Source organism: Puma concolor, chromosome B3 (genome assembly GCF_028749965.1).
Source record: "Puma concolor isolate L17-30 chromosome B3, mPumCon1.1.hap2, whole genome shotgun sequence".
Lineage (NCBI taxonomy): Eukaryota > Metazoa > Chordata > Mammalia > Carnivora > Felidae > Puma > Puma concolor.
Window position 1 is genome coordinate 75,101,888 of NC_141672.1, and position 15,767 is coordinate 75,117,654.

At 37.6% G+C, this 15,767-nt stretch overlaps 1 protein-coding gene across 2 annotated transcripts in view; it reads right to left on the reverse strand.

Moving 5' to 3' along the window:
- RNF212B (ring finger protein 212B) overlaps positions 1–15,767 on the reverse strand; it is a 68,622-nt gene that overhangs the window by 35,640 nt on the left and 17,215 nt on the right. For both annotated transcript variants that reach the window (XM_086710125.1, XM_025919984.2), the window contains exons 2-4: positions 2,463–2,563; positions 650–702; positions 112–186 (exon numbers count right to left, since the gene is read on the reverse strand). In XM_086710125.1, the coding sequence (XP_086566251.1) occupies positions 112–186; positions 650–702; positions 2,463–2,562 (228 nt within the window). In that variant the 5' untranslated portion in view covers position 2,563. The remainder of the gene's footprint in view (positions 1–111; positions 187–649; positions 703–2,462; positions 2,564–15,767) is intronic.

Genomic DNA, 15,767 nt, shown 5'->3' on the forward strand with positions numbered 1-15,767 from the left:
ACTCTGTCCCTCTGTGTCTGTCAAAAATGAATAAACGTTAAAAAAAAAGAAAAAAAGAAAAAAAAGAATTTGCCTGGAGAATCTGGTTTTCTTCACTTTTGTTTCTCATACCTGAGAGATGTGACTAAAATACTGCAAAGCTGTCTCCACAGGGCTTTTGAAGTATATCTTCTCCTGAGGTTTCAGCTATAAAGACAGTAAGACAAATATTGAACATATCCACAACAGAATGAAATAAAATACCAGCAAATATGGCAAAGGATGTACCACGACTTCCTAAAGCACGAGTTATTATTTCACTATCCTAAATATGAGGATGCTCACCACTGCCCTAGGAGATGTAGACTATATGTTTTAATCCTCCTTACCTCGTGCTTCGATAGCAACAGCCACAAACAATTCTTCTGTTGTTTGCCCTTTTTAAAAAATATATAACAATTGCTATCTGCAAGTTTTTCTTTTCTTTTCTTTTCTTCCTTTCCCTTTCTTTTTCTTTCTTTCTTTCTTTCTTTCTTTCTTTCTTTCTTTCTTTCTTTCTTTCTTTCTTAAAAATTTCAGTGCTTAGTCACTCATCAACTGTACTCTTTGTATACTTCCTATAGGCCAGGAATGGGATAAAATGGTTTGTGGTTGGAGAAGAAAAACTTACATTATCAGAAAGAGCCAGATGCTTGCAGGCAGTTCCACAAACAGCACATTTTTCTGAGGGGGGAAGGGAAAAAAATGTTCAGTTTTTACGGTCAAGAGGTATGTTCTTCCTAAAATACATGGTAATAGCCAAGTAGGCTAGCAAGAAACAGGCTCCTACTAAACTTAGAGTATCTTTGTGCTACAAAAGGACACCTTGAGCTCTGTTCTCAAAATCAATATTTGCAAACTTGTATGTTTTTGACAAATAAGGCTTTCACACTGTACCTCTACCCATTTCCTCTTTATACATTCCCAATTTTCTTCTGCAGATGAAGGGCAGTTCTAACCCCCCAGCAAGTAGTACTAGGAAGAACACAAGAGTACTAATGGTTTCGGGTGTAAGTTGCTCTTTTTCCCCCCACCTACCTGACAGTGGGCACACTGTAGATACTATAAGAAACCGAATTATTCCTGCCCTGTTCTCACTTTGCTAATTTGCTTGGAACTTGCTTTGAAGCTCTCCTGCTCTCATTCTCTAATTAATCGAATCTGAAAGAATAAAAATTAAAATTCTTAATCTTTAAGTTGAAATTTTAGTGGTGTTGGTTATTGTTAAGATAAATGCCATGTCAAGAGAAAATATCACATGGCAAATGCTTTACCGAGACAAACCTCTTCAAGGTGAGCTGCTGTTACCATAAAATGGTTTTGTTACATTAGCAGATAACTTAAAAGGGTCATGAGATCCAACAAGAGAAAAACATCTTCAGAGGCTAGTAACCTCACTCTTCTTTCCTTGAGGACTAAAGGTTTTTCCCAGCCTTCCCTCCATATTATTGCCAGAGTGAGCTAGCAAGTAGGAATCATTCTTCTGTTTAAGAAAAACACAAAACAAAGAAATTTCCCCAGCTCTCCATCACCTGCAGGATAAAGTTCAAGCTCTTCAGTTTTGTACGTAATACCCTCCCATCACCTGGCCATTGCCTACCTCTCCAGCCTCATCTCTTAACCACTTTTTTCTTTATTCTCTATGCTCTACCAATCCCCTGCAGTATGGTTTTATAGTGTGGTATGTATGCCCTTACACACGATGTTCTCTTAAACTATAATGATCTTCCCTGCTTTATCTGCTTGGCAACTCCAGTTTATTATTCAAAACTCTACTGAAGCAACAGCTCTTCTATGAAATCTTCCCTAATCAAGCATTTTGGCATTAAAAAAAAAACCCTCAAATTCAGGTCTAATTTCTAGACTTAATCACTGCAGGAACTTGGTCAAATCACTTATCCTATCTGAACCAGTTCCTTATTTGTAAAATGGGTCTACTAATAATTACCTCTTGGAATTGTGGTAAGGATATATAAAATTTGTACATGTGGAAAATATTTTTTAAACTGCAAATGTACCACTATCACCACTATTATCATCTTCATCATCATCATCATTTCTAATCAAATTGATTTCACAGGCTAGACCATTTCCCATTAGAATTACTCTTGTTATCAACCAAACTTTCCCCAATTCCTATTCATTACTGTTATTTTTTTTTTTTCTCTTTTCTCTAATTAGTCTGATAACCTTGGCTTTCCCTGCCACTTGTCAAAACACTGGCAAGTACCTTTTGGTGTTCAAGTAATAGATATTCCATTTGCTAAATCATTCTTTATCAATGGGTGCCTAAAATTTCCATAATCAAGAGTTTCCTACTGTATCTATACAACCTTTGGCCCAATATGTGATTTTTATCCCAAGTCACACAGAGAAATGGCTAATAATTATTACTAGGTTAAAAATATTTTTTGCCTGAATTTGAAAACAGTTAAGTCACTCACCCAGAGTCACACACTTTTTACAAAAAATATGGCCACAGCTGGTGACAAAGAAATTGTCTCCATCTTTTCGAAAACACCAGTTACAGTGAAACCAATCCATTCTGGAACAGATAAAGAGAAAGATTAAAAATAACCTGGAGCATTATATAATTATAGCTGTTCCAAAATCTATGTAACAATGTTTGCTTAGCTTCTGTTATCTTTTGGAGATGTAGGCACTATTACTGTGGGTATTCCTGTTGGTTATAAGGAAGTACATATATCACTGAAGTGAAAAAAGCAGACTACAAACTCTGCTATACAGTTTTAAAAAAGAAAAAATATATATATTTAGAAAAAGCATATACATATGTATTTAGAAAACTAATGGGACAATGAGATTTTTTTTTTTTGAATGGTGAGATCATGGGTATTTGTGTGTGTGTCGCCTTTACACTTTTTCCCCCCAAATTTCCTAGATTAATTCATGTACCAATTTGTAATCAGAAAAAAAAATCTTAAAAAAAAAAAAAAGAACGGTCTGTCAGGGCACCTCTTGTGGCACAGTCAGTTAAGCATCCGACTCTTGATCTTGGCTAAGGTCATGATCTTACAGTTTGTGAGTTTTAGCCCCACATCAGGCTCTGTGCTGATGGTGAGGAACCTGCCTGGGATTCTATCTCTTTCTGCCTCCCCACCCCCTGCTTGTACTCTCTCTCTCTCTCTCAAAATAAATTAAAAAAAAAAAAAAGAAATATTTCTTTCCTAATAATTCCCTGTGACACAGTAAGATGGAACAAGGAGGAAGTACTGGACCAAATAATAGAAGATCTCATATGAGCCACTTGGGACATATTTTATATAAGGGAAACATGGTTTGTGAATGATAATGTTGTCTCAGCTTATACACTTTCCCTTCTACTCTAAGACACTCAGAATCATAGATCTGGGATGGACTTCAAAAATCATTTCACATTTTATCCAATACCATAATTTTTCAAAAGATATACCTGATGTTCACTGAAATTTAATGACTTGTCCAAAGTTCCATCTTTAGTTAATGTCAACTCTAGGATTAGAACCTGAGTCTTCTTACTCCCTGTGTCAAGTTCTTGCTACCACATCAAGTACACCTTGGTGTTAGACATGGCACCCATACATCCTATATTTTCTGCCAATACTAATTCCATATAATTGGTGAAATACATAATTACATTAATGTGACTTTGTAAGATTTTAAATGAAGAAATTGACATATTAAAAATACATAATTGAGCTGATACACGCTGAGCTGCAATTAGTTCATACGTATAATGAATTCACATGTTTAATTCCAAGAATATGTTATTTAAGAATATAACATTAGTTTGATTTCCTTTAAAATTACATTAGGAAAATAAAACAGAAGGTAACTTTTTTTCCCCACCTAAGTATTTTCTTTAAAAAAGTTTTAAAAAAAAAAATTTTTTTTCAACGTTTATTTATTTTTTGGGACAGAGGGAGACAGAGCATGAATGGGGGAGGGGCAGAGAGAGAGGGAGACACAGAATCAGAAACAGGGTCCAGGCTCTGAGCCATCAGCCCAGAGCCTGACGCGGGGTTCGAACTCACGGACCGCGAGATCGTGACCTGGCTGAAGTCGGACGCTTAACCGACTGCGCCACCCAGGCGCCCCTAAAAAAGTTTTTAAGTAGTTTATGGAAAGGTTTGCTACAAGAATGATGGCTCGTTTGCACCACCCTTTAACATTTTTTTTTAATTTTTTTTTTTCAACGTTTATTTATTTTTGGGACAGAGAGACAGAGCATGAACGGGGGAGGGGCAGAGAGAGAGGGAGACACAGAATCGGAAACAGGCTCCAGGCTCTGAGCCATCAGCCCAGAGCCTGACGCGGGGCTCGAACTCACGGACCGCGAGATCGTGACCTGGCTGAAATCGGACGCTTAACCGACTGCGCCACCCAGGCGCCCCGCACTCTTTAACATTTTTAACAAGATTCACGATAAAATCTTGCTGAATAATCGGTTCAGTGCAAGGGCATTATACAGAGCCATGCACTTTAGGTTTCCATTTATTGCTCACAATACACTAACTTCTATCAGGAGGGGAGTCTGAAGTATTGCTGAAAAGGCCCCACTATCTATATCCGGCTTTGTACAAGGGCAGCAACAACAATGTTAATCAAATAGGTTGGCCCTTATAAGAAGGGCAGTTAATTGTTTGTGAGGACAACGCTTGCCGGTTTTCAAGGGGGTAGGGGGATTTAGCAGTCTCAAGACCAGTAGTTCTTTTCTAACTACATTCCCTACCCACTTGGCCGCCATGATCTTATAAGCCCTGGTATCTCACCTAAATCATCCAGTTCTCCTCACGAAGAGCTGGAAAGGGCGGGAAAATACACAGCAAGCCTGGCACCTGCGAGAGGCAAGAGGCTGGGCGTGGCCCGCGGCAGCGTGCGCGAGCCCTGGGCGGGGCCCCGGGCGGTGTGCTAAGTGAGTGGGCGTGGCCTGGTGCGGGCGCGAGGCGTGGGCAGAGGTCCCGACTGCGTACTGGGCGCAAAAGTTGGGCTCTTGGTAGCCGGCAAGAGGCAAGAGCGCTTGCCTCTTCTTAGTAGCCGAGGAAATTTTTCTTCGTTTGAGAATGGGAACAAGAAGAATATGGCCTAATCCCATTCAGGTTACTGTGGAAACGGGGTAAGAATAAACTTAATAATGTTCCTATAGATAATAACACACTAGAAAAAATTTGGTCACAAAGCAGATGAAAGCTTCAACCAGTATTTTTTAATGAAAGAAAATAATGGGTGTTTGAAAGAATAGTATAAATCCGAAATAGAAAAGTTACAAAGTGATATGGATAGAGAACAGACATTAAATAAGAACTAACAATGGGCGCCTGGGCGGCTCACTCGGGTTGGCTATGGTTCATGAGTTCGAGCCCCGCGCAGTGCTCTGTGCTGACAGCTCGGAGCCTGGAACCTGCTTCAGATTCTGTGTCTCCCTCTTCTTTCTGACCCACTCCCAGTCACACTCTGCCTCTCTCTTTCTCTCTCTGAAAAATAAACATTAAAAACATTTTTAAGTAAGAAGTAACATATCAGGAAAAAAAATTATAACTTTTTTTCTGAAATAAAAAAATGAGGAAAAAAGCACAAGTAAGGGCTGAAAGGAGAATAGTTTTTCTTTTAAAAAATACAAGGTTTTAAGAGAAAGTGATGGATATAGAAAACAAGCAAAAGAGATTTTACACACAAACTCATGTACATTTATTCCCCCCCAAAAAACCAGAGTGCAATGTATCAGAACAAATGTTTAAAACAAAACTTGGAACAAGTTTTCCTGAAATAAAATAAGACTTAATTCTACATACATACTGTGTATAGGAGAAAACTGACACAGAACAGTCAAAACCAAAACATTTTCTAATAAAACGATTGGCCTTAAAAGTAAGGAAAACCCCTTTGAACATCCAGACAAAACAGTACAAGTCACTTATAAGGGAAAGAAAAATAGACTGTCATCAGACTTCTCTACAGTAGCATTTTATGCTACAAACAGTGAAATAGAATTTTCAAGATTTTCAAAAAGAAAATATGACCCAAGAACTTTCTCCTTACATTTTTCTCCTTACGTTGTGTTCAGGTATAAAGGCTGCTGACAAAAAATGAATGTGAGCTTTTCCTGAGGAATCCACTAGTGGTTCTCAAACTTTTTGGCCTCAGAACTCCTTTACATTTTGAAAATTATTGGAATGCCTGGGTGGCTCAGTCGGGTAAGCGTCCAGCTTGGGCTCAGGTCATGATCTTATGATTCATGAGTTCGAGCCCCCTATCGGGTTGTCTGCTGTCGGCACAGAGCCTGCTTCAGATCCTCTGTTCCCCTCTCTCTGCCCCTCTGCTGCTCACACGCTCTCTCCCTCTCTTTCAAAAATAAACATTAAAAAAAATATTGAAGGCCCTCTTGCCAAAAAACTTTTATTTATGTGGATTGTATCTATCAATATTTACAGTATTAGCATTTAAAACCAAGAAATTTAAAAATATTTATTAGTTCATTTGAAAACAATAAGTCAATTAAATATTAATATAAATTATGAAAAATTAATATATCTTCCAAAATAAAAACAATTTAGTGAGAAGATTGGTGGTGTTTTAGTTTTATAATCTCTTACTATCCGAATTTACACAAAGCAGAATTGGCACAAGAACTTAGCTTCTACATTCACGCTGTTGCAGTATATGCTGTTTTGGTTGAAGTGTGTGAAGAAGATCTGAAACTCTCCCAAATATGTAGTTGGAAAAGGCAGTACCATTTTAATAGCCTATTCAGATAATTGTGAATATTTGTCTTTCCTATTCCACCAAAATGCAAGAAGTGGGAGCTTGTTAAAAGCTAGTTGCAATGTGCAGTCTAACACCATGCAATGAACATGTAACATCCTACATTTGGACCAAACTGGTCATTTGGAAAATACTGGTTCACTGAGTTATGCAGATTGACATACAATATTAAGTATTGACACATTTTATTATGTAAGACTTAAAAATAACTTAAATTTTTTTTAGCGTTTATTCATTTTTTTGAGAGAGACAGAACATGAGTGGGGGAGGAGCAGAGAGAGCAAGGGAGACACAGAGTCTGAAGCAGACTCCTGGCTCTGAGCTGTCAGCACAGAGCTCGACGTGGGGCTCAAACCCAAGAACCATGAGATCATGACCTAAGCCAAAGTCGAAAGCTTACCCGACTGAGCCACCCAAGTGCCCCCCAAATCACTTTGTAATATATCACTACTTATTTCGTCAGAAAAGTCTTTGAATACTGGGATGCTCTCAGGCTTACAGTTGCAGATACAAGTTTTCCAAAATTCTAGTATTTGTCTGAAAGCTTGAATTTTATTATTGTCAACAAATACTGTCACTGTTTTCCTTGAAGTGAGAAGTTCATTTGGTTTATTTTTGAGAAAATTTCTACCAAATACCCAAGTTGGAATAACCATAGTTTGTTAGTTGTTCTTTCAAGTAAAAATGATGTTCCATAAAATAAGTTAGTTCAGCTCACAACTCAAACCATCACATAAATGTTTTTTCTAAATATCGTCTTAATTCTACTTAAATATTCTGGATCATAGAAAAAGGAGACTTTTAAAAATTTTTATGAAACAAACTTAAATTAACATTGATAGCAAAAAATGATAAAGATTGTATACATGAATAAAACAACAGAACAGTCTCACTTGAGACTATTGATGCAAAAATATTCTTTTTAAGTTTACTTATTTTGAGAGAGAGAGAGGAAGAGAGAGTGCACATGTACCAGTGGGGAAGGGGCAGAAAGAGAGGGGGAGAGAGAATCCCAATCGGGCTCCATGCTGTCAGCATGGAGCTCGACATGGGGTTCAATGCTGAACTCGATCCCATGAACAATGAGATCTGACCCGAGCCGAAATCAAGAGCTGGGCACCCCACAATTTAAATTAGATATTAGCAAATAGAATCCAACAACACATTGTAAAAAGTATACATTACAACCAAGTGATGTTCATTACAGGAATGAAATGATGGTTCAAAATTACAAAATCCATTAATGTTATTTATTATAGTGATATTTCTAAGAAGAAATACCATGATGATCTCCACAGTTGCCAGTAAAGCATTTCTGATTTAAAATCTCATTGGGGCGCCTGGGTGGCGCAGTCGGTTAAGCGTCCGACTTCAGCCAGGTCACGATCTCGCGGTCCGTGAGTTCGAGCCCCCCGTCGGGCTCTGGGCTGATGGCTCAGAGCCTGGAGCCTATTTCCGATTCTGTGTCTCCCTCTCTCTCTGCCCCTCCCCCGTTCATGCTCTGTCTCTCTCTGTCCCAAAAATAAATAAACGTTGATTTAAAATCTCATTGAAGTAGAAATCAGTGGATATTTCCTTAACATGATTAGAAAGTGTGTGTGTGTATATGCACATGTGCACAAAAGCTAGCATGTTTTGAAATGAGGAAACACTTAAGACATTCTTTCTTGCTAGTTAGGAATAAGACAAGAATGCCACTGTCACTTAAGATAAGATAAAAATATCTTTTTAGCTGATTATATGATGTATATCTGAAAGATCGAAAAGAATCAATAGGAAAATGTAAATAAAAAGAAAATTTAGTAAAGAATAACGTTAGGGGCGCCTGGGTGGCGCAGTCGGTTAAGCATCCGACTTCAGCCAGGTCACGATCTCGCGGTCCGTGAGTTCGAGCCCCGCGTCGGGCTCTGGGCTGATGGCTCAGAGCCTGGAGCCTGTTTCTGATTCTGTGTCTCCCTCTCTCTCTGCCCCTCCCCCGTTCATGCTCTGTCTCTCTCTGTCCCAAAAATAAATAAACGTTGAAAAAAAAATAATTAAAAAAAAAGAATAACGTTATAAAATTAATAAAAAGAAATACAGTAACCTTTCCATATTCAAATAATAATCAGAAGACATAATAGGAAAGAAGACTCTATTTAAAATAGAGTCTTTACCTGCAGCAAAGCAGGTAAAATGGTTAGGCAATAGCTCAACAGAAATATGCAAATGTATATAAAGAAAACTTTAAAACATTACTGAAAGAGACAAAAAACATAAATGGAAAAGTAAGTCTTGTTTTTATTTTTTATTTTTATTTCTTTATTTTTAATTATTATTTATTTATTTTGAGAGAGAGACAGAGAGCCCCAAGCAGAGGAGGGACACAGAGAGAGTCACAGAATCCGAAGCAGGCTCCAGGCTCTGAGCTTGTCAGCACAGAGCCCGACACGGGGCCCGAACCCACCAATCCAGCCAAAATCAGATGCCCAACTGACTGAGTCACCCAGGCGCCCCAAGTAAGTCTTGTTTTTAGATAGGAAGAGTCAACATCCTAATGATGTCAGTTCTTTCTAAGTTAATTTATAAATGTAACATGATCACAGTAACGAACACCAGCAGGCTCTTTTCTGGAATTAAACAAATTGATCATAAAGTTCACATAAAAAAAAAATGACTAAAACAAACAAGAATATTCAGGAAAACCCTGAAAATTTTCAGTGTCCTGTGTGGTGGATAGCTAGCTGCATCCAATATTAAAATGTATTATGAAGGCATTATAATTTAAAAAGTATGATATTGGTGCATGGATGAACATCCAGACCAATTTAGTAGACTAGAAAGTCCAGAAATAGAACCATGTACCTTTGGAAAAGGTATGCTAAATGTGGGGAATTCAATTGGGAGGGGAGCTGAGTTTTTTAATAAATAGAATTGGGACAACTGGATAGCCATGTGGAAAAAAATAAAATTAGGTCTCTATTTTACATCATTAATCAGACTAAGTATCAAATGGCTCAGAAATCTAAATATAGAAATGAAATGTACAAGTACAGGAAGAGGACATCAGATGAAAACTTATAACCATGAAGTGGGTAAACCTTCCTATGATTCAAAAATCTAGAAACAGGGCACCTGGGTGGCTCAGTCGGTTAAGCATCTGACTTTGGCTCAGGTCATGATCTCATAGTTTGTGAATTTGAGCCCCGTGTTGGGCTGTCAGCACAGAGCCTGGAATCTGCTTCGAATTCTGTCTCCCTCTCTCTGCCTCTCTCCTGCTCACACTCTGTCTCTCTCTGTTTCTCAAAAATAAATAAACATTTTTTAAAAATTCAAAAATCTAGAAACAATAATAGAAAAGAATGATAATTCTGACTAAAAGAAGAGCTTTTGCATTTGCATGGCCAAACTCACCATAAAGTCAAAAACTGAGTGACAAATTGGGAAATAATATCTTCTACTTAACTCACAAAGGACTAATATACAAAGCCTTAATATACAGCTTTAATATACAAAGATCTTTTTTAAAAAGAAAGCCAATGACTTAATAGAAATTTGAGCAAAGGTATTTTTTGTTAAAATTTATTTATTTATTTTGAGAGAGAGAGAACAAGGGAGAGGCAGAGAGATGGAGAGATAGAATCCCAGGCAGAATTTGGCACCCTGAATTCTCATTAAATTCTAATTAAAGGTGATATTAAGTAGCTATTGCTCAGGAGCCCCTGGGTGTCTCAGTTGGTTAAGTGTCTGACTCCTGATTTCGGCTCATGTCATGATCTCACGGTTCATGGGTTTGAACCCCTCATTTGGCTCTGTATTAGCAGCATGGACCCTGTTTGGGATTCTTTCTCTCTCCCTCTCTCCCTCTGCCCCTCCCCCACCTCAACATAAATAAACTTCAAAAAGAATGTTTAAAAAAATTAAAAAGTTAAAAAAATTTATTTTTAAAAAAAATTTTTTTGGGGCGCCTGGGTGGCGCAGTCGGTTAAGCGTCCGACTTCAGCCAGGTCACGATCTCGCGGTCCGTGAGTTCGAGCCCCGCGTCGGGCTCTGGGCTGATGGCTCAGAGCCTGGAGCCTGTTTCCGATTCTGTGTCTCCGTCTCTCTCTGCCCCTCCCCCATTCATGCTCTGTCTCTCTCTGTCCCCAAAAAAATAAATAAAAAGTTGAAAAAAAAAATTAAAAAAAAAATTTTTTTAAACGTTTATTTATTTTTGAGACAGAAAGAGACAGAGCATGAATGGGGGAGGGTCAGAGAGAGGGAGACACAGAATTGAAACAGGCTCCAGGCTCTGAGCTGTCAGCACAGAGCCCGACATGGGGCTCGAACTCACGGACCGCGAGATCATGACCTGAGCCGAAGTCGGCTGCTTAACCGACTGAGCCACCCAGGCGCCCCAAAAAGAATTTAATTAAAATTAAGTTAACAAATAATTCCGTATCGTCACCTCTATAATGTTCCCTCCCTACTTCTCTAAGTAACCTTTTTTAGTAATTTGTTTTATCTTCTAGTGTTTCTGAGATTAGAATTTCTGAATTTAATTCATTACATGATTTCATCTTTGAAAATATAATTGGTTTACATATTCAAAAATATAATTTAAAAGCAATTCTTAAAAATTGGGGGGATATGGGGACTGAAACAAATGACTTTAACTGTACATCAGATTGGTAACTTTTTAAACAAGTTTATTGAGATAGAATTGGCATACAATCAACTGTCTATATTTAAAATGCACAGTTTGATAAGTTTTGTCACATATATACCCTTGAAACTATCACAACAATAAAGATAATGAAGTGATATCCATCATCCCCAAAAGGATCTCCATGCTCCTTTGTAAACCATTCCTCTGAACCCTCCCCACACTTCACTCCTCAGGTAACCAGGGTACTTTCTATCACCACAAATCAGTTTTCATTGTCTAGAGTTTTATCTCCATAGAATCGTATGTACTCTTTTTTGGTCTGGTTTCTTACATTCAGCTTACCTATTTTGAAACCCATCCATGTTGCTGCATGTATTGATAGTTCTTTTATTTTTGTTGCTGACTAGTATTTCACTTTACTTCATTTCACGTTTCATTTTATATAGAGCAGTATGTATATACCAGTTTGTTTATCCATTCATCTGTTGATGAACATTTGAGTTGTTTCCAGTTGAGAGCTATTATAGCAAATAAAGGTGCTATAAATGTTCATGCACAAATCTTTGGATCTATGCTCTTTTTCTCTTGGGTAATTAGCTAGAAGCTGAATGGCTAGATCATATAGTAGGTGTGGTAAGTATATGTTTAATTTTTGAAGAAACTGCCAGACTTATCCACAGAGGATGTACTGTTTTACATTCCCACCAGCAATGTATGAGAGTTTCAAGTTCTCCACGTTATTGCCAGTGCTTAATATGTTCAGTCTTTTCTTTCTTTCTTTCTTTCTTTCTTTCTTTCTTTCTTTCTTTCTTTCTTTCTTTCTTTCTTTCTTTCTTTCTTTTTAAGAGAGAGAACAAGAGAGAGCATGGGGGAAAGAGGCAGAGGAGGAAGGGTGGGGAGAGAATCCCAAGCAGGCTCCGTGCTCAGCACAGAGTCCAGTATGAGGGTTGATCCCATGACCCTGGAATAATGACCTGAGCCGAAATTGAAATCGAAATTGAAAGTCAGATACTCAAGCCCCTAGTCTTTTTAATTTTAAAGATTCTAGTAGGTATGTAATAGGTCCTTATTGTGATTTAATTTGTGTTTTCCTCATGACTAATGATGAGGAACATCTTTTCATGTGCTTATTGGCCATCTATGTATATATTTTTGGTGAAGTGTCTGATTCTTTTGCCCATTTTTAATTGGGTTGTTTATTTTCTTATTACTGGTTTTGAGAATTCCTCATATATTCAGAAGAAACTCTTTTATCAAATATATGCCCAGTTTGTGACTTGTGTTTTCAGTCTCAGAATAGTGTTTTTTGAAGAGCAGAAGGTTTTACTTTTGGTAAAGTCCAACTTATCAATTTGTTCTTTTATGGAGCACTTTTTGGTGTCATATCTAAGATATCTTTGCCTAACCCAAGCTCACAAAGATTTTCCCATGTTTTCTTCTAGAAACTCTAGAAATCTGGACTATATACTTTTGAATTTGTAATCAGGAATATGATTCACTTCAAGTTAATTTTTTTAATGTTTATTTATTTTAGAGAGAGAGCAAGCGAGCAGGGGAGGGGCAGAGACAGAGACAGAGACAGAAAATCCTAAGCATGCTCCGCACTATCAGCGCAAAGCCCGACATGAGGCTTGAAACCAAGAACCATGAGATCATGACCTGGGCCAAAATCATATGCTCAACCGACTGAACTACCCAGGCACCCCTCGAGTTGATTTTTCTATATGGTATGAGCTATGGATTAAAATTCTTTCATGTGCATGAGTGTGTTGTTTTGATTTTGTTTTCTGCATATGGATCCAATTGTTCCAGCACCATTTGTTGAAAAGATTATCTTTTCAAAAAAAAGAAAAGAAAAGAAAGGATTATCTTTCCTCAACAAAATTGTCAAAAAAAATTAGTTGCCTAGGGGCACCTGGGTAGCTCAGTCAGTTAAGCATCTGACTCTTGATTTCGGTGCAGGTCATGATCTCATGGTTAGTGAGTTCAAGCCCTGCATCAGGCTCTGTGCTGACAGTGCAGAGTCTGCTTGGTATTCTGTCTCCCTCTCTCTGCCCCTCCCCCAGTTGCTTTCTACATCTCTATCAAAATAAATGAAAATAAACTTGAAAAAATTAGCTGTCCATAGAAAACAATTCCATTTACGATAGAATCAAAAGGAATAAAATACTTATGGGATGCCTGGGTGGCTTATTTGGTTAAGTGTCCGACTTCAGCTTAGGTCATGATCTCATAGTTTGTGAGTTCAAGCCCCGCATCAGGCTCTGTGCTGACAGCTCAGAGCCTGGAGCCTGCTTCTGATTCTGTGTCTCCCTCTCTTTCTGCCCCTCCCCAACTCACGCTGTCTCTCTCTCTCTCAAAAATAAACATTAAAAAAATATTTTAAAAAGAATAAAGTTGGATCCTTACCTTATGATATATACAAAAATTAACTAAAAATCAAACAAACATCTAAACGTAAGGGCAAATCTTCATGGCCTTGGATTTGGCGATGGTTTTTAAATACGACAAAAGCACAAGCAACAAAAGAAGAAATGGATAAGTGGGACTCTATTAAAATTAAAAATTAAAAACTTAAATTGAAAAATTAAAATTGAAAACTTTTGGGGGCGCCTGGGTGACTCAGTCAGTTAAATGATCTGACTTCAGTTCCAGTCATGATCTCACGGCTCGCGGTTTGAGCCCCGCATGGGGCTCTGTGCTGACAGCTTGGAGCCTGGAGCCTGCTTCAGATTCTGTGTCTCCCTCTCTCTTTGACCCTCCCCCGTTCATGCCCTGTTTCTCTCTATCTCTCAATAATAAGTAAACATTAAAAAAAGATTAAAAAAAATTTAAACTTTTGTGTATCAAAGAACACTACCAAGAGAGCAAAAAGGCAATCCACAGAATGAGAGAAAATATTTGAAAATCATATAATCGATAAAGGTTTAATATCCAGAATGTATAAAGAACTTCTACAACTCAACAACAAAAAGGCAACTCTGTTAAAAACAGAGCAAATGAGCAAATGATTTGAATAGACATTTCTAAAAGGAGAGATACAGACAGCCAATAAACACATAAAAAGATGCTCAATATCATTACTCATTAGGGAAATGAAAATCAAAACCACAATCAGATAACATTTCACTTCTATTAGGATGACTATTTTTTTTTCAAGAGGAAAACAGTGTTGGGGAGGATATGGAGAAATCAAAACCCCAGTATATTATTGGTGAGAATGTACAAGATGCCTTTGCTGGAAAACAATCTGGTGGTTTCTCAAAAAATTAAACGTATAGGTACCCTACCATATGATGCAACAATTCCACTCCTAGGTATATGCCCCAAAGTATTGAAAACAGGGACTCAACCAGATACTTGTACATCAATGTTCACAGTATTAATGCAGCATTATTCACAATAGCCAAAAGGTGGAAACAACACAAGTGTCCATCAACAGATGAATGGATAAACAATGTGCTATATCCATACAATGGAATATTATTCAGCCATAAAAAGGAATGAAGTTCTGATACATGCCACAACATGAAGGAAACTTGGGAACATGCTAAGTGAAATAAGCCAGACATAAAAGGACAAATATTGTATGATTTCACTTATATGACGTATCTAGAATAGTCAAATTTATAGAGAAAGTAGATTAGAGGTTGACATGGAGCGGGAGGGGAGAATGGGGAGTTACTGTTTAATGAGTAGAGTTTGTTTGAGATGGTAAAAAAATTTGGAACTAGAGGTAATTGTTGCACAATGCTGTGATGACACAACTTTAAAAAGAATACCACATAGATGCAGTGCTCTTCTCATCACATCAGGAAGTTAACGATATCCACAACAAACTGGTGATGTTAATCTTGTTGACTTAGTTAAGGTAGTGTTTACCAGACTTCTGCCTTCAAAGTTCAAATATTATCCCCTTTCTATATTCCATAAAGTCGGGGAGACGTGGTTAAACACCACCTCCTGTAAGGAAGAATATCTACATACATTATTTGGAATTCTTCTATAAAGAAAATGTATTTCTCCTCCACCATTCAGTTATGTTTTCAGTCATTTATTTATATTAATATAGACATATCTATGTTTATTTTACACTTTTTGGATTATAGCAAATACTACACTATTTATTGTTCAAATTATTCCATTTGGATATTGGGGAGCTCTTTCAGGTTGATTCCTTCAATCCTCTGAAACTCCTTTCCTTTCTGGTATCACAAGATGCTCCAGACTTTTGTGTTTTCCTTGTACCAGCTCTAAAATCAGACATTTCTGGGGTGCCTGGGTGGCTCAGCTGGTTAAGTATCCAATTCTTGATCTCTGCTCAGGTCATGCTCTTATGGTTTGTGGGTTTGAGCCCCGTGTT